At 44.5% G+C, this 21,879-nt stretch overlaps 1 protein-coding gene across 1 annotated transcript in view; it reads left to right on the top strand.

Annotated features, from left to right (window-relative positions):
- Positions 1-7,909: 7,909 nt before the first annotated feature.
- The window catches only part of LOC146063559 (regulator of microtubule dynamics protein 2-like), an 82,135-nt gene continuing 68,165 nt past the window's right edge, over positions 7,910-21,879 (top strand). The window contains exons 1-3 of the mRNA XM_083176033.1: positions 7,910-8,687; positions 14,035-14,233; positions 16,432-16,534. Coding sequence (XP_083032159.1) covers positions 8,254-8,687; positions 14,035-14,233; positions 16,432-16,534 — 736 coding nt within the window. The 5' untranslated portion in view covers positions 7,910-8,253. The remainder of the gene's footprint in view (positions 8,688-14,034; positions 14,234-16,431; positions 16,535-21,879) is intronic.

Here is a 21,879-nt window from a genome sequence, read left to right as displayed (position 1 = left end):
TAGCCTGACTAAAGGTGGCACTTGAAAGGGTTAAAAAATTTGGATCATAATCCCTCGACACGTAACACACACACATATAATATGATTATGCATATATTTGTTATAGTTTGGCTATATAATCACTATGAGAGCCTGCGAAAATATGCAGTTTCAAGAATTAGATTAATAACCTTCTAATGGGGTGGGGCATACACACGGAGCTATTTAAGCGCCTTTTCTAAGCGATCTCACTTTGGGGAGATTCTCTCATTGTGGGATTCTCTAAAAAAAAAACCTGTTTGGTTAACGCAACGGGGGGCATCGCCAGCAAAAGCTGGCGATGCCCAATAGAAGCCTATGGGCTTCTACCGTGACCCACCGCCGCCCTGCACCAACCCCCTCACCTATGTCCGGTCAGCACAGTGCTGTGCTGCCCGGACCTGTGTCCTCCTCCTCCCTGCACTGTAATCCTCTTCCGGGTGCAGGGAGGAGGAGAGGCTGCCCGGCAGCAACAGCATCCAGGCTGGGTACGGGAGGTAGGGAGGAGGGAGCCGCCGCACATCGCCGGTTAGATCGCAAAGGACAGCTCTTAACGCAAGAGCTTTCCTTTGCCATAATTATCGCATATGTTACAGCATATGCGATCATTGTCACCGCGGTAGCCGGCGATGTGCGGCGGACGGAGTCCTCGGATGTTACAGCATCGCGCATTGCTATCGCTGGGTTAGATATTTCAAACATGTTTGAAATATTTAATCATCGCCAATGTTTGCTCCCGACAGAACACTGGCCTGCTAGATCGCTCAGCACACATTGCTGGTGCAGCATTGTGCGATCTTTGCTTAACTAGATCGCTCAACTACCCCATGTGTACGGGCATTTAGTTAAATAATCCAAAATCATTTGTGCAAAGAGTCATATAATTAATAATATTTTTTTAGAACTCTGGAACAGTCCTTACTAGTTTTAATAATACTTGTTGCACCTATTTTCAATAAATGTGCTCCCAATTGAATGCAAAGTATTTATTTTCCTCCCAGATAATCTCAGTGCTATTTAATTTACATTTCAGAAGAAATGACTGTAACTTTCTGTGAGAATGAAATAGGTCAGATGTAAACACTTCAGGTATTGCTCACCATTCTCACTGACTGCTTATTCTATGGGGGTAAAGGAATAGTGGGGGAGGGGAGAAAAAGAACAGGGTGTAGTGGGTGTGTGATAGGGTAGGGGTCATAGGGTTGACATGGCTTGGGTCAACGCATGAAATATATTGACAAGTTCGGAAGGTCGACACAAGCATTAGGTTGACAATGGGAAGGTCAAAATGTCGACATAAGGTTTTCATGTTTTTTTTGTGCCGAATATTGAGGTAAGTCGACATGAGCAATGGGCTCGGTGCCTCGCTGCGCTCGGCACACTATTCTGTTCTCCCTACGAGCTCCCGGCAGCAGGCCCCGGGGATCAGAGCTCCGGCAGCAGCAGCGGGTGGCCTGGGCAGAAGGCCCCGGGGATCAGAGCTCCGGCAGCAGCAGCGGGTGGCCTGGGCAGAAGGCCCCAGGGATCAGAGCTCCGGCAGCAGCAGCAGTGGGTGGCCTGGGCAGCAGGCCCCAGGGATCAGAGCTCCGGCAGAAGCGGGTGGCCTGGGCAGCAGGCCCTGGGGATCAGAGCTCCGAGTGCAGCAGCGGGTGGTCCGGGGAGCAGGACAGCTCTTAGCAGCATTCCCTAGGGATCAGAGCTCTGGCAGCAGCAGCGGGTGGCCCAGGGAGGAGAGCTATGGCAGCAGGCCCCGGGGATCAGAGCTCCGGCAGCAGCAGCAGCGGGTGGCCTGGGCATCAGGCCCCGGGGATCAGAGCTCCGGCAGCAGCGGGTGGCCTGGGCAGCAGGCCCTGGGGATCAGAGCTCCGGCAGCAGCGGGTGGCCTGGGCAGCAGGCCCCAGTGATCAGAGCTCCGAGTGCAGCAGCGGGTGGTCCGGGGAGCAGGACAGCTCTCAGCAGCATTCCCCAGGGATCAGAGCTCTGGCAGCAGCAGCAGGTGGCCCAGGGAGGAGAGCTATGGCAGCAGGCCCCGGGGATCAGAGCTCCGGCAGCAGCAGCGGTTGGCCTGGGCAGAAGGCCCCAGCGATCAGAGCTTCGGCAGTAGCAGCAGCGGGTGGCCTGGGCATCAGGCCCCGGGGATCAGAGCTCCGGCAGCAGCGGGTGGCCTGGGCATCAGGCCCCGGGGATCAGAGCTCCGGGTGCAGCAGCGGGTGGTCCGGGGAGCAGGACAGCTCTCAGCAGCATTCCCCAGGGATCAGAGCTCTGGCAGCAGCAGCGGGTGGCCCAGGGAGGAGAGCCATGGCAGCAGGCCCCGGGGATCAGAGCTCCGGCAGCAGCAGCGGTTGGCCTGGGCAGAAGGCCCCAGCGATCAGAGCTTCGGCAGTAGCAGCAGCGGGTGGCCTGGGCAGCAGGCCCCCGGGATCAGAGCTCCGGGTGCAGCAGGACAGCTCTCAGCAGCATTCCCCAGGGATTAAGAGCTCTGGCAGCAGCAGCAGCGGGTGGCCCAGGGAGTAGAGCTATGGCAGCAGGCCACGGGGAGCAGTGTGGGTATCCAGCCCTTCCCCTCACAGGATCTGGTCGCCAGGGAGGAAATTCTGGTGGCCGTGACGACCTGGTGCCCGGGATTTGTTGAGCCCTGCTTTAAAATAAAACTTATCTTATGGAAAGTACATTTTGGTCCAGAATAGGTTGAGGAACTCAGTTCCTGATGATGTCATATTTATTAAGAAGTTGAGGAACTGAGTTCCTGCTGGTTCCCGCTGAAAAATAGCACTGAATATTAAGTTTGGCTTACAGCAAGTTTTGTACATTTTAGGACCACAACAGATGCAGTTGCGCATATGACTATTGAACCGATTGTTTTTGCGACTGAAAGGAAATACATTTATATGATCAAAAGTGTGACTATTCCCACACGAGCGCACTAGAGGTCCCCATACATGCTGCAATAGCAGCATGCAATGCGACGCGATGCGTGCTCCCGTTGGCATCGTATCGCACACTACAAAAAGTATGTGCTGCACATACTTTTTGTACTGCCCGTGGATTGCATTGCGCCACACGCAAATCACATGCAAAACGCATGTGTTGCGATGCGATCCGCCCGATAACGCTATCGCAGCATATATGGGGACCTTTAGACATTGCTGCAACCAGGAGGGCTGTTATATCTGTATTTGTCTTCTGCTGCTAATCCCTCTTGATAGCTGTTCCCATTGTATTACTAGCTCCTTTTTTTTTCTCTTATTTTTTTTTTGGCTCTATAACTGTAAATTTGTAATTGAGATATTGACAAGCTATTCTATAACATGGGGAAAATCTGTAAAAGTACTGCAGTCATTCAGTTGGGTAGCAGACCAGTATTTTTCCATACAGAGAGAGTTTCCACCTCATCTTACCTGCTGAAATAATTAATTAAATTATTTAATAACAGATATTTATATAGCGCACACATATTCCGCAGCGCTTTTACAGAGAATATTTGAACACTCACATCAGTCCCTGCCCCAGTGGAGTTTACAATCTATATCCCCTACCACATGTATACACACACATTCATTCTAGGGTTAATTTTGTTGGGAGCCAATTAACCTACTGGTATGTTTTTGAATTGCGTCAGGAAACCGGAGTACCTGGAGTAAACCCACGCATACACACTCTGCACAGTTCGCAATGGTGCGAATCACACCCATGACCTCAGCGCTGTGAGGCAGTAATTCTAACACTACACCACCTGCACTGCCCTTAACCCTTTGAGTGGCAAGTGAATTTGTGAAAATTGACAAGCAAACAGTTAAATTCATCATAATGACCTGTAATGTTTACCATACTGTATATAGGAAATACAATCTTTTTTTGCATATCCTTATTTAATTTATTGATTGATTTTATTTATATAACAAATGTGAGCGACTCTGGCATTTTTAGCGGATATCTCACAGAGATGTCGGCATTCAATGGGTTAATAGCATACACCAAATCTAAACAGTTGTGTTCATTTCTGGATGTAAAATTTTGTATTTGGTTTTTGAATATACTTGTATTATATGCTGAACATTTACTGTATAAACATGTTAAATCTATGTAATAACACACAAAGAAGAACTTTAATGTCATGAATTCAGAGAGTATAGACATGTAAGTCCACCAGGTTAATTTATTGAGAAGTTTATAAAATGTTCGCTCTGTTCCAGTTGAACTAACCAATTTAAATGGCAGAACCTTTCCATTACAAAAGTTTAATATATTAACATGAATTAGAAAATCAATTTGATAGAGCACATAAATAACTACTCACCAATAGTAATAGTGTAGAGAATATCCAGTATCAAGTAAGTGAGAAGCTCTTTATCAAATGTACCATAATATACAGTATCACATGTACTTTCTAGGAAGCGAACGTATCCCCAATACTGGCGATCATGAGGGGAGGAATAAAAATGTTTGTGCTGCGGGCACCAACGGGCGGAGCGGCGGAGGGCGGTGGTAGGCTCTGACGAAACAGGGTGCGCGAGTGTCTCGTGCGCCTCCTTCTGTCTGAAGGTGGATCCTGGTGATTATCGATAGCATTCACAGGACCTGGCCAAATGAGAGGCTCTCCATCTGTATATCTGCCTCAACCATAAATCTGTTTCTCAGATTCTTTTCTTGCAGATTTATAGTTTGAAAGATTTGACGCGTTTCCCTTGCACTTTCCGCAGAAGATAACATGAATAACTAAGTTATTTTATTCATTGAACTTGAAGTACACCGCATCCCATCGCATCGCTCGCTATGCTTCGGGCACGGTGCCTCGCTACGCTGGCACACTATTTTATTCTGCCACCGCGCCCTAGTGGATGGTAGGGCATGAAATACCACCTGTCGGCACATGTCGGCTCAAAAAACAGTGAAAAACCCCATGTCGACCTTACTGCATGTCGACCTAGTGGTGTCGACCCAATGCTTGTCGACCTAGTTCTTGTAGACCTAATGACCATATCCCTCCTCGAGTACCACCAACAGTGCACATTTTCCAGTTCACATGGCAGGTGCACAGGTGCAGTCATTATTCACTGACACATTTTAAAACATCACAGGTGGAGCTAATTATTTTATCTGTGATTCTGTGTGGAGACCTGAAAAAAAACTGTTGGGAGTCCTTGAAGACAGAGGATGAGAACCACTACTGTAAGTAACTTCACTAATACCCCTTTCACATTCGCAGTCCCGGGTCATACCCGGGAATGTGTTCCCGGATGCATCCCGGGACACTACCCGGGAATGTACCCTTTCACACCGGCCACCTGACCCGGAATGAAGTCAGGCAGGTGGCGTCATCTTGAGGCTTGGCCGGGGTGGTGCTGGGAGGGGTCAGCACCTCCCAGCGGTGTATTTTCACTGCAGTGAACGGGATGTGGGTCACGCTGACCCGGAATACCCGTTCACACTGACCGCATCCCGTGTCGATTCCGGGTTCTACACAGGTCGTCCAAGACCCTTTCACACTGAGCTAAATCCCGGGTTGATGCGCTTTCATGTGCAAAAAACCCGGGATATTTTTGCAAGTGTGAAAGGGGTATAAGTGGTTTTATTAGTTGTGTTATTGCTGTTAGACTAATAAAAGTGGTACAGATTCCAGTTGAACCCATTAAGGCTTCAATGCTTTAACTCACGGGTGTCAAACACAAGGCCTGCGGGCCAAATCCGGCCCGCCAGACCTTGTCATGTGGCCCGCGCGAGGAGATAGCACGCAGGGGCAGTGTGTCCCAGCTCCTGCCTAGGCCACCTCCTCTCACCCACCCCCCACCCCGCGCGCACTCGCTCGCTCGCCGGAGCTGCGGGGTTGGTTGCTGGGACTGGGACGTCTTTCAAAAACCTAGCGAGGGGGAAACGGCATGTGAAGGGGGTCAGTTGAATACTGACCCACGAGATGTAACAGCGAGCAGTCAGCACTGCTTGCAAAAACCATTGAATACACCTCTATAGTGTGAACAGGGCCCAGGTAACTTGACCCGGGTTACCTGTTCACATTGCCCACAAACGGGGTCCAACCCAGGATTAACCCTTCTTTTAACCCGGGTCAGATTGCTGGGTTGCTGGCCCAGGATTTTTCAAAAGTCCCTTTGACACCTCACACACCTCACCTGGGTGAACCTGGAATCGACCCGGGTTATTTTTACAATGTCAATGGGGTACTACTTACTGTAGTGAGAGAAAGAGCTCTATTCCTAGAAAGGATAAAGCAGTGACCTGGAACATAGCTATACAGAAAATTCCTGTCCATAGTAAATATAATGATTTACCAGCTGTTTGTTGTATATATTATTCTAGTTAAGCCATAATTACAATAGTCCCACTAAAGGACAGCTTTGTGACCATATCATTCTCACATTTACAAGTGAGGCTTTAGGTATTTAGGAAAGGACTGAAGCAAAGTGCAGGGGTTTATAAATCCTATAATAGGAACAGATCTAGAACCACTACAGCCTACAACAACTGAGTATATTATTTTCCCTATGATTGTCACAAAATGAGGAAACTTTAAAGTTAACTAATTTTTGCAATCTTCTTTCAGGATGTGGATTATTAGATAGTGTCTAGATAAGCAGCCAATACGTCTACCCAAAAGGCCAAAATGCAATCGGTACGACACGGTCAAAGTGTTTACTTGGGAAAAGTTGGAAGGGTCAAAATGGCGACATGAAAACTGTCAAAATAAACCCCCAATTAGTGTAACACGTACCCTTGCATGGCTCGCTTTGCTCACCATGGTTCGAGCTCAGTGCCTTGCTACGCTCTACACACTTTTTGGTTCTCAGACTATAGTGAGCTGGATGATAAAGTAAGAACAAGGTGGTTAAAAAAAAAATCTAATGTTGACCTTGTCACACGTCTACCTTTTTAATGTCGACCTTTTGGAGTAGACCTATTGACTATCTATCTAGACCAGGCATTCCCAATCACGGTCCTCAAGGTACACCAACAGTGCAGGTTTTAGTGATATCCAGGCTTCAGCACAGATGGTTTAATCAGAATCCCTCAGATACTTATTAAGTCACCTGTGCTGAAGCCTGGATATCACTAAAACGTGCACTGTTGGTGTGCCTTGAGGACCGTGGTTGGGAATGCCTGATCTAGACACTGTATATCTATCTACCGGAAACAATAAGCATTGCACTCCTAGACTGTATATGTTGTTATGTTACCAGTGTAAAGTGGAAGTTGATAACGCACCAGCCAATGACAGTAAGGAGTTGATTGGCTGGCGTTTTATCACCTCCCACTTTATCACTTTACAAGGCTTCATACATCTGCAGCTAAATGTGCTGGGTATGAGGTCTTCTATGGAATGTAGTACAGTCTATTGGGTCTGTTATGCAGTGTTCTAGGCATGCCTTTTATGGTTAATGATGTGCTATATAATGTGCACTGCTGTAGTTCTGTCTATTATAGCTGCCCTGGCCATGCTATTTATTATCCCGCTATCCCTTCCTGAATGAATCGTACCACCTTTGCGATGTGTTGTGTATCTAGTATAGATTTTAGAATGTAATCATGTAAAAATCTGATGCATTATTACAGAAATACTTATGAATTTTCTTTACTTATTATTAAAACTAACTATAGTTTAATTTTGTAATGCGTATTTTACTTACCATTTCTGTTTTGTCATATATATATATATATATATATATATATATATCATTTTTAAGCATTCTAAAAATCTGCAACTCTGACCATTTAATTTTGTAATGCGTATTTTACTTACCATTTCTGTTTTGTCATATATATATATATATATATATATATATATATATATATATATATAATTTTTAAGCATTCTAAAAATCTGCAACTCTGACCATAATCATTCCTGGTTACTAAACAACTTTTTTCTGCTTGGCAGGATTACAAAAAGCTTTGAAGTTCAGGGATGACTTTGGACTTTGAATAGTGAGATGCTGTGTTTCACAGACCTCGGATCCATGTCTGTCCTACAACGATTGCGCTCTTGATGGCAGCCTTCATTTTCAGAACGTTATCTCATGATAGAAGGTCGTATAATAAATCTAGTAACAGAATGTAACCTTCTGCTCTGTGAACTTTGTCATTCCAAAGCTGCCTATTTTGCTGATAAAACCATCACGATAATAATCAGTGCTGATTGCTTAATTCTTAGTTGCGTTTATCATGAGCCATAGTTTTAATTTCTCATAGTAATAAAGAGCAGCAACAAACACAGCTTAACGAAAAATGGGTCAACCAGAGAACAGAGGATTGTTTTTGGGAGTACTTGCTGGAGCTGCAGGAGTGAGTATTGCCTGGCTGTGCTGGAGCAAGTATGGAAAACAGGACTACTTTCCTAGCTTGCTGGAGAGATTACCATCAAGTGGAGGCAACCAGATTCAGCACAACCAAGGGGCGGTCACTATCCTACAAGGTCGACAGCTGCAGATTCTGGAAAAACTGGGAACCCTTTTGAAAAATGTGGAGGAGCTCAAGGCGGAGGTGAAATTTCTAAAAGAAAGTATTCCAAAATTGGAAGAGCAAATTAGAGATGAGCTAAGAGGAAAAACCGATGCCCGGAAGACCAGTCCTCTGCACAGAACTCCTAAAAGAAAGAAGAGTGAAGCAAGCAAGGGTGAAGGTGACTACCCCAGCTCTGAGGATGCAGAGAGTGAAGGAGGGTAAGGATTAAATAAATATTATACCATATAAGGATTTGCCACCAATTTATAATTTTTTTTTTTTAAATCAGTGTTTAAAGATTACACTTTACTTTATTGGGGGCGATTCAGTTCAGCACATTGCTAATCATGCCGGGTTGGAGGTTCCTGAGCGATAAAACTGTCAACATCCTGCCCTCCACTTAGGCTGCCTCTACACTTTGGGGGTTATTCTTGTTCACTCGCAAAGGTACAATCACTCTCTAATGGATAAAACCGTATGCCCTGCAGGTGGGGCTGATGTAACGTGCAGAGAGAGAGAGAGAGTTAGATTTGGTGTTTTATTGTTTCTGTGCAGGGTAAATACTGGCTGCTTTATTTTTACACTGCAATATATATATCAGTTTGAAGTACAAATTCCACCCAAATCTAACTCTCTCTGCACATGTTACATCAGCCCCACCTGCAGTGCATATGGTTTTGTCCGTTAGATAGTGATTGTGCCTTTGCAAGTGAACCAGAATAACCCCAATTGCAGTTTAACAGGATGCAGTCGAACAGGCTCCTATTTCACAGGATGCAGTTTCTGTGTCTACCCATTGCGTTTTAGCAGGATTCAGCAGGCTGGTGTATATAGCCTCTTGAGTAAGCATCCTGCTAAACAGCTCCTGGTCAACTGCATCCTGCTAAAATGCAATTTGTAGACGCAGCCATAGATTTCAATGTGCAGGCTCCTTCCTGCCAAACGGATCCGTTTTAAAAGAGACCTGTCAAAATGCAATGTGTCGTTGCAGCCTTAGTCCGGAGATGCCAGTTTCCACGTAAACCAGGGTTTTGTTATGGTAACTGTCATTTTCTGACATAAGTGCAGGCTGCGATTCTGTTTGTGCCACACTGAAGGCAGAAAACATGTTATGTCTATGTTGACCGTTTTCATGTAGACCTTTGCCTGTGTCAACGTTTTGACCATGTAGACCTAATGCATTGTGACCGTTTTCATGTGTGGTCCTAATGCCTGTTGACCAATAGTGATCGATTTAATGACCACATCCCGTAATTAGAAGGTGTGGCGAGATGCTTTTGTCCATAGAGTATACCTTCGATGGTGGGAAAGCAATAGGTTCTCCCTCATCAATGGTAATAATATTTATCATTGGTCATAGACCATACAACTATCGATGGCCATTGGCCATCCATACCTGCAGATGCTGTCCTGCATCCATTCACCCACTACATTGCTGTACAGTACAGGGGTGAAAGAATGACCCTCCTGTTGTACACTGCCATCTGTGTGTGGGACATTGGAACAATTCTCAAAAAAAAGTGGAACTGTTCCCCCCAAAGCAAGATGGTTCATTGGGTATACTATAGCATTATTATACATGCTCATATTATATTTCTATGTTAGTTTCATTAATACTTTTAAGTGCAGTGTTTTGGAAACTGAAAACATCATGTTTGCAAAATAGTTTCCTTAGAGATATGAGATTTCTGTCTATATAATCTTCTTATTCCTGAGCTGAGATTAGTAATAAAGAGCTTATTCTACCTGCCAGCATAATTATGCACAGCATTGAAGCCTTTGAATTTTAGAAGTTGTTTTGTATACTTGTTTTCTGGGTTGGACAGAAAGCGAGGTTCCAAATAAAAGTTGGTATTTTTAAGGGTTATGCGTTTCTAGAAATAAATATGTGAAATATAAAACTTTTTGCTGGTTTGAAATGACCTAGATTTAAAAATCTACCTTAAATGACTTTTCCCAAGAAAGGAATTTCTGCGCAAAAGTTGTCTGTGTCTCGTGTACGCAGAATACATCGCCATCTGCTGCTCAGTTTACAAATTTTTTTTTTTTTTTTTTTAATAGTTCAGTTCCAGAAACTTTTACTGGAATTTTCATGAAAATAGAAATAATATTATTTATTGTATCAAGAAAGAAACTTAAGTATACCCCCCGGGGTACAACCATTACACTCATGCAGTCTGCTCGCTCATCTGTAGCGAGTTCAAACTGCATTTCTGGAGAGCTGCCTTTTATGCAGCTATTTTAGGCTTTTAACAGATGTTGTGATCACAACTGAGCTGATCATTGTGCCACTATCTATGAAACATGCGCTGCTGTATCCTCCAGGAAGGAGTTTTTTCTCCCTGGCTTTACTAAAAATAATATCCCAGAATAATTTCACTTCATGATACCACTTAGTGCAAATATTTCTTGGCTTCTGTGATAGGGGCTGTGTATGAAGCTGTTTAGTCTGTTTTTTTGTTTTGTCTGTGATGTTATCTTGAGATTCCGAAATAGCACATAACTCTCATATGATCATTTTTAATCATAAGCTCGTAACTTAAATGATCCATGGAACGGAAATCAGAGAAGCTCTATTATAATATTGAGATAGTGTATATATATTTAGGGGGTATTCAATCCCAGACACTATTTCCGCTGTCAGAAATAGCAGCCCTCGTCTATTCAATGCTGCCTTTTCTGCCAAAATACTGTAGATTGGATCTGTTTTGTCAGAAACAGCCACAGATTGTCGAATTCACGGGTGTTTTTTGGCAATCCGGGGCCAATTTTGATGATCTGCGGAGTTTCCTACACTCGACAGCCGGAACATTGAATTCCAGCGGTTGAGTTACAGTCGAAGTGAAAGAAAACGGCCCCGTATTCCGAGCAGGCCCGGTGACAGGGGGGGTCAAAGGGGACAGCTGACCCGGGCCCCAACGATCGGAGGGGCCCCAGAATTAGCCACTCGTCCCTGCAGTCAGCAGCCCAGCACTCGATTGCATAACACCCCCCCCCCCCCAACAAGAATTTATGCGGCCTCGGTGCTGCAGGGACTCCGGAGGGGAAGCTGCCTGAGGATGCCTGTCAGAACACGCAGCTTCCGGCCGCCGCTTACACACACTGACATGAGCGCCGCAGCAGCACCGGCTCATGTCAGGTTGTGTAAGCGAGCGTCGGCCGGGAGCTGCGTGTTTAAATAGGCGTCCCCTGGCAGCTTCCCCTCCCGATTCCCTGCAGCGCCGCGGCCACAGAAATTCTTGTTGGGGGGGGGGGGGGAATATTAAGTGCCAGCCACCCACAGCAGTCCAGTGCCAGGTAGCTGAATGAAGGAATGAGTGGCTGTATTGGGGCCCCTCTGATGCACAGGTTACCCCTGGGCAAGAAGCATATAAATTCCTCTGGGAGCAAACATTTAACCCCCCCTGGCAACAAGCATGTTATCCCCCTGGGCAACAAGTATTTAACTCATCTGGCAACGAGCATGTAATGATCCCTGGGCATTGAGCGGGTAATTCCCACTGGGCAATGAACAATGTACTCCCCCATGGCAACAAGTATGTACTCCCCCATGGCAACAAGTATGTACTCCCCCATGGCAAGGAACATAAAACCCATGCAAGGATAACCCCCCTAGCACCGAGCATGTAACCCCCTGGCAAAGAGCATGCAACCCCTCGCAAAGAGCATGTAGGTAAGTGGCATAATATGTAATGGGCATTATGGCATGTGGTATAATATGTAATAGGCTTTATGGTGTGTGGCCTAATGTGCAATGGGCATTACGACATGTGGCATAATATGTAATGGGCATTATGGCGTGTGTCCTAATGTGTAATGGGCATTACAGTGTGTGGTATAAGTAATGGGCATTTCCATGTATGGTATATTATGGTTTGTAGCCTAATGTGTAATAGGCAGTATGGTGTGTGGCATAATATGTAATGGACATTACAGTGTGTGGCATAATATGTAATGAACATTAAAATGTGTGACATAATGTGTAGTAGGCGTTACGGTGTGTGGCATAATGTGTAGTAGCTGTCAGTTCAGAAGTGAGACTGTTCTCACTGGGGGCAGCAATTAAATGGGACGTCTTGCCACCAATATGCCCACCATCCCTCCCTGCTCCAGCAACTAATAGTGCTTGAGGGAGTGGGGGGCCCCCAGAAATATCAATGTATGGGGCCCCAAGATTTCTGATTCTTGAAGTTTCGACAGTCGGAATCCCAGATTGACTACCCCCCTTAGTCTGTTTAACCACCTTTTACATAGTTTTATTTATATATTACTTCATGATCTTCAGTGCTTTAAAAATTGGAAATGCTACTGTATATCACTCGGTGGATTCCCAGTTAGCCCCGATAACCGGTGTTTATTGTTGTGTCAAAACCATAGACACTTTGTAATGATCATACTGTGTTCTAGAGACAAAAACCTTCACATATACACATAAAAATGCTTTGTGCTGCAAACATGTATTGCAGTGTGTTCAGCCTGATTCATATATGGTGGCTGCTGTGATAAATTGCAGAGGACTGCCATACACAGTGAAAACCCGCCCAAGCAAATCTTGCGAATAGATCACTGATCGCAGCATTCCATCTGCAAATCCATATGCAACTCACTCACCCCCAATGAGTTCCCCAGTCTGTGCAAGTGTGCATATCTCTGATACTTCCACAACTGTCAATCAGACTGAATTAAGGCCGGTACTGAAGTTCCTGAAACTGGCTGGACACGTCTGCGTTTTCCCTGGCGCTCCCAGAAAATGGCACATTACCACCCCAAACGGCGGCTTCCTGTCACTCAAATTGTGAGGGGATTGTGATTAGCTTAGGCCAGTGGTGTCAAACTCATGGCCCTCCAGTTGTTGTGGAACTACACGCCCCAGCATGCCCTGCCACAGATTTTATATAATGGATTGCTAAAACTGTGGCAGGGCATGCTGGGACGTGTAGTTCCACAACAGCTGGAGGGCCATGAGTTTGACACCACTGGCTTAGGCACTGATTTTTGTTAATGATTAGCCTTGCGCATGTCCATATCCATGCACAGTCATTCAATATTCGATAGGATTACCAATTTGCGCACCTGCAGGTATTTAACTTATTAGTGGGAACATGAGCCCTTCTGGTCCTGCGTTCATCATTAGTAACATTATATGTAACCCTTCAGCTACTCAGAAAATCTATCACAAGTGAGTGGTGCTTTTAAGCAAAACACCCACTAAGCGCTCCTGAGGTGCCCACGTATGCCGAAATTACGAATGCTTCTGAAAGTTACACCCAGTGCACTCTTTCTCATAGAGTAGTTCAATGTCATTGTGAATGTAATGGTAATCACATTTTACTGCTTTCATCAACACTAGCAGCGGTTTGTGTGTTCGCACTGAGCAAACTGATCACCAGACCATTTAGGGCATATAAAATTGGGCACTATGGCTAATGTTTCCTTTTATATGTTGAAATAAGTGGCTATCTAAGCTAAATAACATATAACCAGTTGCTAAACAGTTCTCGAATAAAATAAAATAAACACAATTTAATAACTTTAATTCTGACATTTTGGCTATTTGTCTTTCAGATACATCACTGCTCAGACTGACACAGAAGTAGAATCGGAAGATGAGCCAGGAGTGGGAAATGTCCGATCTGAACCTGCTAAAGTCAGAGAGGAGGAGTCTGAGCTGCTTTCTCTTCTCCAACGAGCAGATTCCAGCCATAGTGGCTCAGACTCGGAGAAGCAGGAAGGGTTTAGGATGCTGCTCAACAAGCAGGAAAAGGTATTTTAGTAGAAAACTAAACAATACCACTAGTTATAGGATGCCTACCTGGGCTGCATTTGGAAATTTACTTGTTTAGAAAATGCATTTACCCTAAGTCTGTGTTACTGCGAGCACTCACTCCCATGATGGTAAGTTTTGATATGTTCAGAATAGGTGCGCTCTGCATAGCATTATATTCAGTGTTCTTCCCAGAAAGTGGGGGCCTTTGTGCAAAAAATGGGCGCTGACTCACAGGAAATGGACGTGGTTACACAGTAGTACCAATTCACGTTATACCCACACAGTACCCCTTATAGCACACTATGCCTACACAGAAGTACCAATTCACATTATGCCTACACAGTAATGCCCCTTATAGCACACTATGCCTTCACAGTAGTACCAACTCACATTATGCCCACACAGTACATCCTATATAGCACATTATGCCCACACAGTAATGCCCCTTATAGCACACTATGCCTAAACAGTATGGGCCCCTTATAGCACATTATGCCTACACAGTATGGCCTGTTATACCAATTTTTCAATAAAGAAAGGGTCCCTTGCCGATCTGATACTAAACGGGCACTGCCTGCAGCATGGCTTTTTAAGTTACTGTAGTGCAGACTTTTGGGTGCCAGCAAGAAGCTGTGCTGCATCAGGGGACATTTGCTGCATCAGGGGACATTTGCTGCATCAGGGGACGTTTGCAGCTAAGAACTCCAGCAACAAACTCCAAGGTAGAGAAAATCAGCAGTTTTGGAGCTTTCTGCTCAAATGCTGCTTTACAGTACACTCAATAGAAAAGCAAAGGAGCACCGCAAGAAATCCAAGCCCAATCAAGAAAGGGATCGTAGGGAGTACCTGAGGAGGAAAGCACTAACCAAGGGGCTCCAGGGGCTGTAGAGCACAGGCGGAGCCCAGTTGCTGTAGTCAGAAGAGCCACACTGGAGATGGAAGCTTTGGTGGGATTAGACATTAAGCACATACAGTATGAGTACATTGTGTACCTTTGGAAAGAGAGCAGAAGTGTTATTTGGACAAAAAAAGGGTACTGCAGGCTGACATTTTGCTGTGTTCATGGGACACATTTCATGTATGCCTCTATATTGATGTATGTTAGTGTACTATCGATTCCCTGTATACCACATACTGTGCTGTTCTTTCCTGCTGCTCTGTCTGTGTAATGCACAGCCTTGTTTTGTTACACTTTTATTAAACCCTGCAAAGTAAGCTGGCACTATATAAATAAACTTTAATAGCTGATTGTGGAAGACTCTCACTGTAAAAGTGTAAAAGAATAGTATTTGCACCAGGCATACGTCAAACAAGTTGCATTCTTAAGCCTATGGTTGGTATAGAGATAAGGCTTGCAGTGCTAGTAGTAGATTACCCTGTTGGCACATAATATAATGATGTACGGTGTTATCATACACATAAGAGAAAAGTTTGTCAACCGATTTAATAAACATAATATTTTCAATGTGTGATATAATACAGCATAAACTTTATTTATTTTTTTTGCACAATTTTAAAATCAAATAGTAAATGTCTTTACTGCAGCGTCCACATGAAAATGTCAGTAAAGAATAATGTCAGTAGAGAATAATGATTTATGTGCTGTAATGGTCAGTTGGAATGGTCACCATGTAACCCTCCATTAAGAACTGGCACATGTTTTCCTTGTGTATGATGCACTATTGCGAGAGAGGGGGTCTTTAACAATGCATGGGAGCGCGCATTGTTAACAATATTCAATGTACACACTAGAAGATATACTGTAGTAATATATATATTGCTCAAAAAGCCCTTTCTGAGTGATATCTTTTTTACTATGTCCTCTTCCAATCGATCTCATAATCTCAATCGATTATGAAAATGGAATATTAAATATAGATAAGGGGTATTCTTATCCGGAGACTAATTCAGAAGATCTAAAGAAACAAAAAAAAGAAAGATTGCTACTGCTTAGTTATCATAGACATAAACAAAATCCTTCAGCACCTCCTTTTTTCCACTGCGAGGAGCACTGCTAAACCACTGCATGGAAATTGCAGTGTGCGCTAAGTCTGGGGTATTTTTAGAATGTGTGTTTTTTTTTTTTTATTTCAAGCTTGATGCTCCAAATTATTGCAAAATGATGTTATGATCATGAGCATAAAGGGCTTGTCACCATTATAATAGTAACTTTTTTTTTTTTTTAATTACATAAGTACGGACACAAAGTGGAGTTCCTATGGAGACTGGCTCGAGCGTACAGTGACATGTTCTTTCTTACCAGTGATGTTGAAGAAAAGAAGGGGTATGCTTCCAAAGGTAAGATCTATATTCAAATGCAACACACAGTTAAAAGTACTGTTGCACAAATGCATTGTACACAACGGCCAATAGTTTAAAACTGTTTTATTTACATTTAAGCAGAGATATACAAGGTGTGCATGAGATATCCTTTTGTATAGAAAAAGATAGGTATGGAATGCATGCATGCTTTTTTCTGTTTACATCTTGTTTAGTAGACTTATATCCCTTTCACACCAGAAAATACAGGGACTTACCCGGGAATATGGTCCCTAGATCATGCAGGGACATTCCCAGGTTGGCCCCTTTCACAACAGGCTAGTCCCTGCATTTTCTGGTGTGAGGGGGCAGGAGACAGGGTTTGTGGGATGATCGCTTGGCCGGCCTGGGATAGGCTTTGAGCTGTGAGTGAGATGCGGGGGGTGTGCATGCACCTGGGATTGGCCGGACCGGCACCAGTACCCCCACAGACCTGACCTCCCGGGGCACTCCAGCAGCTGTCACTGGGGCTCAGCTAGTGCAGCCCGGGGGCCGGGAGTGTAGTGGAGGGACCGCCCTGTATGTATGTGTCTTGCAGCCTATGGGGAGGAAGATTCCGGGGCCCGTTATGCTGCTGCAGAGTCCGGCACTGAGGTGGGGGTGAGGGGACAGCAATCTCCGCCTCATAGGGACGGGTCCCTGTAGCACGCAGCCGCCTGCACAGACGGATCCCTGCACCAAGCTACGAAGGAGGAGGGTGCCTCCGCTCTGTGAGAGGGTCTTTAAGATTGATGTCCAGCTGCCACGGTGCTCTCTTCCAGCCCATCAAGCCGGGATGCCGGATAAGTCCCTTTCACACCGGGGCTCAGCCAGTGCAGCCCGGGGGCCGGGAGTGTAGTGGAGGGACCGCCCTGTATTTATGTGTCTTGCAGCCTATGGGGAGGAAGATGCCGGGGCCCGTTATGCTGCTGCAGAGTCCGGTGCTGTGGTGGGGGTGAGGGGACAGCAATCTCCACCTCATAGGGACAGGTCCCTGCAGCACGCAGCCGCCTGCACAGCCGGATCCCTGCACCAAGCTAAAGAGCAGGAGGGTGCCTCCGCTCTGTGAGAGGGTCTTTAAGATTGATGTCCAGCTGCCACGGTGCTCTCTTCCAGCCCATCAAGCTGGAATGCCGGGTAAGTCCCTTTCACACCGGCTTGAAGTCCGAGAAGGGCCCGGGAGCAACCCTGCTAGCTAGCAGGTTTGGAATCCTGGCAGATTTACCCTGGAATTTGGGCCAGGAACCTTTCACACCAGAGCTAGTCGTGTGTTGTTCCCAGGCCCAACCCGAGAATTTAGGCTGGTGTGAAAGGGGTATATCAATCCTGGGTCCCCACTGTCGGCTACTTCTCAACAGTTTATCAACGAAAAGGGGGAATTTCTGTACAAATCGGCCTTGCAGGGGCAAATGCAGGATTTTCAGAAGGGGGTTTCCAGAGGGGCGGAGCAAAGCACAGAGATGGACACTTAGGTGACCCAGTATATGCCGGGACAGTTAAGTATTATAGATAGACCAAATATATTTATATATATAAATAATAATAATAATAATAATAATAAAAAAAAATATATATATATATATATATATATATATATATATATACATACATACATACACACACACACACACACACACACACACACACACACATACATACAGGGGCGTCAACAGCAGTGTAGACCCCTGGGCATAGCAATGTATTGGGGCACCTATCGATCCTCCAGCAGTAGGGGTGGGGGAAGCTTTGATGTCCCACGGGTGGTAGGGGGTATTATATCAACCACTCAGCATGTAGAGCCTGGAGCAGTAATTTTCATTAATTACCCCTTTACTGCACAGATGATGGGAGAAGAGGGCATTGGGCTGAATGAAGGGGCCCTGATACATAACTTCCAGGGTGGTAGAGGATGTTTAATACGCAGAGGAGGGGTGTATAGTGGAGTGGGCTTATTATTCATAATTTTCTGGTGGGAGGATAGCTTGCTTGACTGCAGATATCTCCAGTTTCCAGAAATAGATTTCTTAGATTTTAATGCAATTAAAAACTAGAGAATCCCACCTACCAAATGATATTGGGGACTAGGGGATCAAAATTCAGGAGGCAGAGCAATCTGCCAATGAGTATATAAAACTACATACCAGGTGTGTGGAGCTGGAGCAGTAACCAGCTGCTGGAAGGCTAATATCTCTGGTTCTGGGAATAGTAGAGACAAGCTACTAGTGTCCATCAAATGGAGAGAGTCCCAGCTTTTGGAATATATCCTCAGAAAAACTAAGTTAGACAGAACCTGAAATATCTGACTGGGAAGACCAATTAACAGGCTTGGATGAGGACCACTGCTTTGAAGTCAGATATCTCTGGTTCCCAAGGGCCGATTTTTAAAATTCTTGTACCCCTGGAAAGAGGGGACCCTCAGCTTTCAGCCTAGAGTCCTTAGACTTCTGGGGGGGTTTCTGGGTACTCAGAAACCCCCCCTGAGTGCGCTAAATAAACCTACTACTACTACTACTGCCTTGGATTGTCGAGATCCGGCCTTGATCTTGACAGGCCATGCCGTTTTCGCCAAAACGAGCCTGACTGCTTTTAAAGTCAGGTCCCCGACAGCACTGAATAGGCAGCCACCACCATTTCCGTTGATGGAAATAGTAGTGAGGATTGAATACCCCCTTAAGCTGGGTACACACTATGGGATACATTTACTAAGATGGGAGTTCTATTGAAGATGGGAAGTTTCCCATCGTAACCCATACAATTCTATCTGTTACCTTCGAGAAAGTGCTAAATAAATAAGCAGAATCTGATTGGTTGCTATGGACAACATCCCATCAATAGAACTCCCATCATAGTAAATTTACCCCTATGTGTCATTAGGGACAAGACAATTTGTAACAGTAAATCAGTCACGTTGCATACTGTGTACACACTATATGTGTGCTCCCGCAGAGTGGTGACAACATACTCCGTCTTCCATACATGCAGCTCATGTGAGGATATTGTCAATTACAGCATACTCCCGGATCTGCCCACTGACGACATATTGTTGGCTGTTTGGAAGATTGCAAAGTGTGTGTGTGTACTCACTATTGTGCATGAGTTCAAAGGAAATCATTGATGATATGGTCTTGTTTGCACATTGTATAGTGTGTACCCAGCTTCATCTTGATCTGCAGCTGATATTTTTGCAGATATTTTCCCACAGTGTCAGTGACTTTTTCTCACTGTGTAAATAATTAATAAGATTTAAACAAACCCCAAGTGCATTTAGAAGCTGGTGGAAAAATGGGATTAGATTCCTTAATGACATCTCTCAAACTTCCTCCTTCCCCACATTTGCAGACATTCAAACAAAACACCCTATCCCTCATAAATATTTCTTTCAATATCTTCAAATCAGACATTTTCACTCCGCAGTTAAAAATCAAGTCACTGCTAGGCCACTCTCTCCTATAGAACACATAGCCTTTAGTAAAGCACCTGCAAAAGGTCTAATTTCATCTCTATATCTTTCTCTATTACCTCAGACTTCTAATATTAATGATTCGTATGTGAAGGCTTGGGAATCTGATTTAGGTGAAACACTACAAGATGAAGAATGGTCTGAAATTTATTCTAACGTTGCCTCTAGTTCTTTATGTGTAAAGCTGAAAGAAAATGCTTATAAGTTACTCTATAGATGGTATTATGTCCCAGTTAGACTTAATAAAATGAATGCGGATATATCCCCTATATGCTGGAGATGTAAAAAATCGGATGGCACCTTTTTACATATCTGGTGGGACTGCCCGGTTTTGTCTCCTCTTTGGCGGAAGCTGGCTACCTTAGCTAACTCTATCCTATCTTTGCAAGTTCCATTTAAGCCTGGCTATTTCCTCCTCTCTATGGATATCCCAGAAACAACTCGTGCTAAGAACAAATTGTTCACTCACATGGTTCTGGCGACCAGAACTTGTATTGCAGGTCACTGGAGATCTTCAGCTGTACCGTCTCTGGATGAAATAACTGCTAAGATCTGGCATATTCATTCAATGGAGTACATAACTAGTATCTTAAAATGTTCTTCAGCAAAATTTATCAAGATCTGGGAACCCTGGACCTTGTATTTCAATATACCCCCAGCCTTCCACTAGAAAAACCAGTCGGGTAGGAACCCCTTCTTTCCGCCCCCCCCCCCCCCCCCCTCCCTCTTTTCTTCTTCTGGTTTTCCTTCTCTCTTTCACCCACCTTTTCTTTCTTTCTCATTATGGTTTCTGTAACTTATAACAGTATTTTTATGTAATTTTATAAGTGTATGTATGCATGGATATGTATATATAGAAGTAGATGTATGTATCTATGTATGTATGTATGTGTGCGTGTATATGTGTATATATATATAGTTTATGTATGTATGCATTTATGTATGTATGTATGTATGTATATATATCTTGTATTATTTATATCTGTTTATAAGTATTATATAATATCACCCTTAAAACCAAAAAGAGATGCCTCTATATTTGGTCCAGGTTGTCGAACCTTTACATAGTTCCTTCAATATTGTATTGATTGTACTCATTTGGACCGTTATAATGTCTTTATATCTTACATTCTTTTTATGTTTTTCATACATGTATCCTTGGCATCTCATTAATAAAATTTGTATTAAAAAAAAAAAAAAAAAAAAGATTTAAACAAACCTTAAGTTATGAATCCAAACTGATTGAGTGAACAGTATAAATCTAAGAACACAATATATGGGCATTGATCAAATTGCTACAGATCTGAGCCCAAAATGGTTAGCAATCCTGATCCACATACAGATGGAGCCCCTGTCAACTTTGCTCGGCGCCCGCCAGAACCTCCCCTCTGGCGAGCACCGGCGGACAGAGACTCCATTGAACTGGGACGCGCGTGCGTCTCACACACACACGTGTCCCAGTCTTTCGGCAGCGGGGCAGCGGCATCCTGCCCGTCTCCAATTCAGGGAGATGGGCTGGGTTAAGGGAAGGGGGGTTTAGGGGAGGCGGCGGTCGTCGGCGGGGAGATCCGTTGTCATGGGGTGCGCGAGCGTCTCGTGCGCACGCCTTCCCTGGCGGGGGCTGGCGATGATTTCGACAGCCCCTGCCTTAATGAGCCAGGCTCATCAGTATAACTGGGTTTTACTGGAATTTAGTCAGGCTTCTATAAAAAATCCATTTTTTTCCATGACCATCAACTACAATATACAGTAGTCACTGTAGCTGACCACCAATTATTGGATCAGTCAAATTTGATCACCCACATGGTCACCAACCATAGTAAAAGCAACTGGGTTCTTGCCTTAGCCAGAATATTGTAACAACATTTTGGTCATACATAATAAT

This window comes from Crinia signifera, chromosome 3 (assembly GCF_055691185.1).
Source record: "Crinia signifera chromosome 3, ASM5569118v1, whole genome shotgun sequence".
Taxonomy (NCBI): Eukaryota; Metazoa; Chordata; class Amphibia; order Anura; family Myobatrachidae; genus Crinia; species Crinia signifera.
The sequence above is the reverse complement of the archived record's forward strand: the minus strand, read 5'-3'. Positions and strand labels throughout refer to the sequence as shown.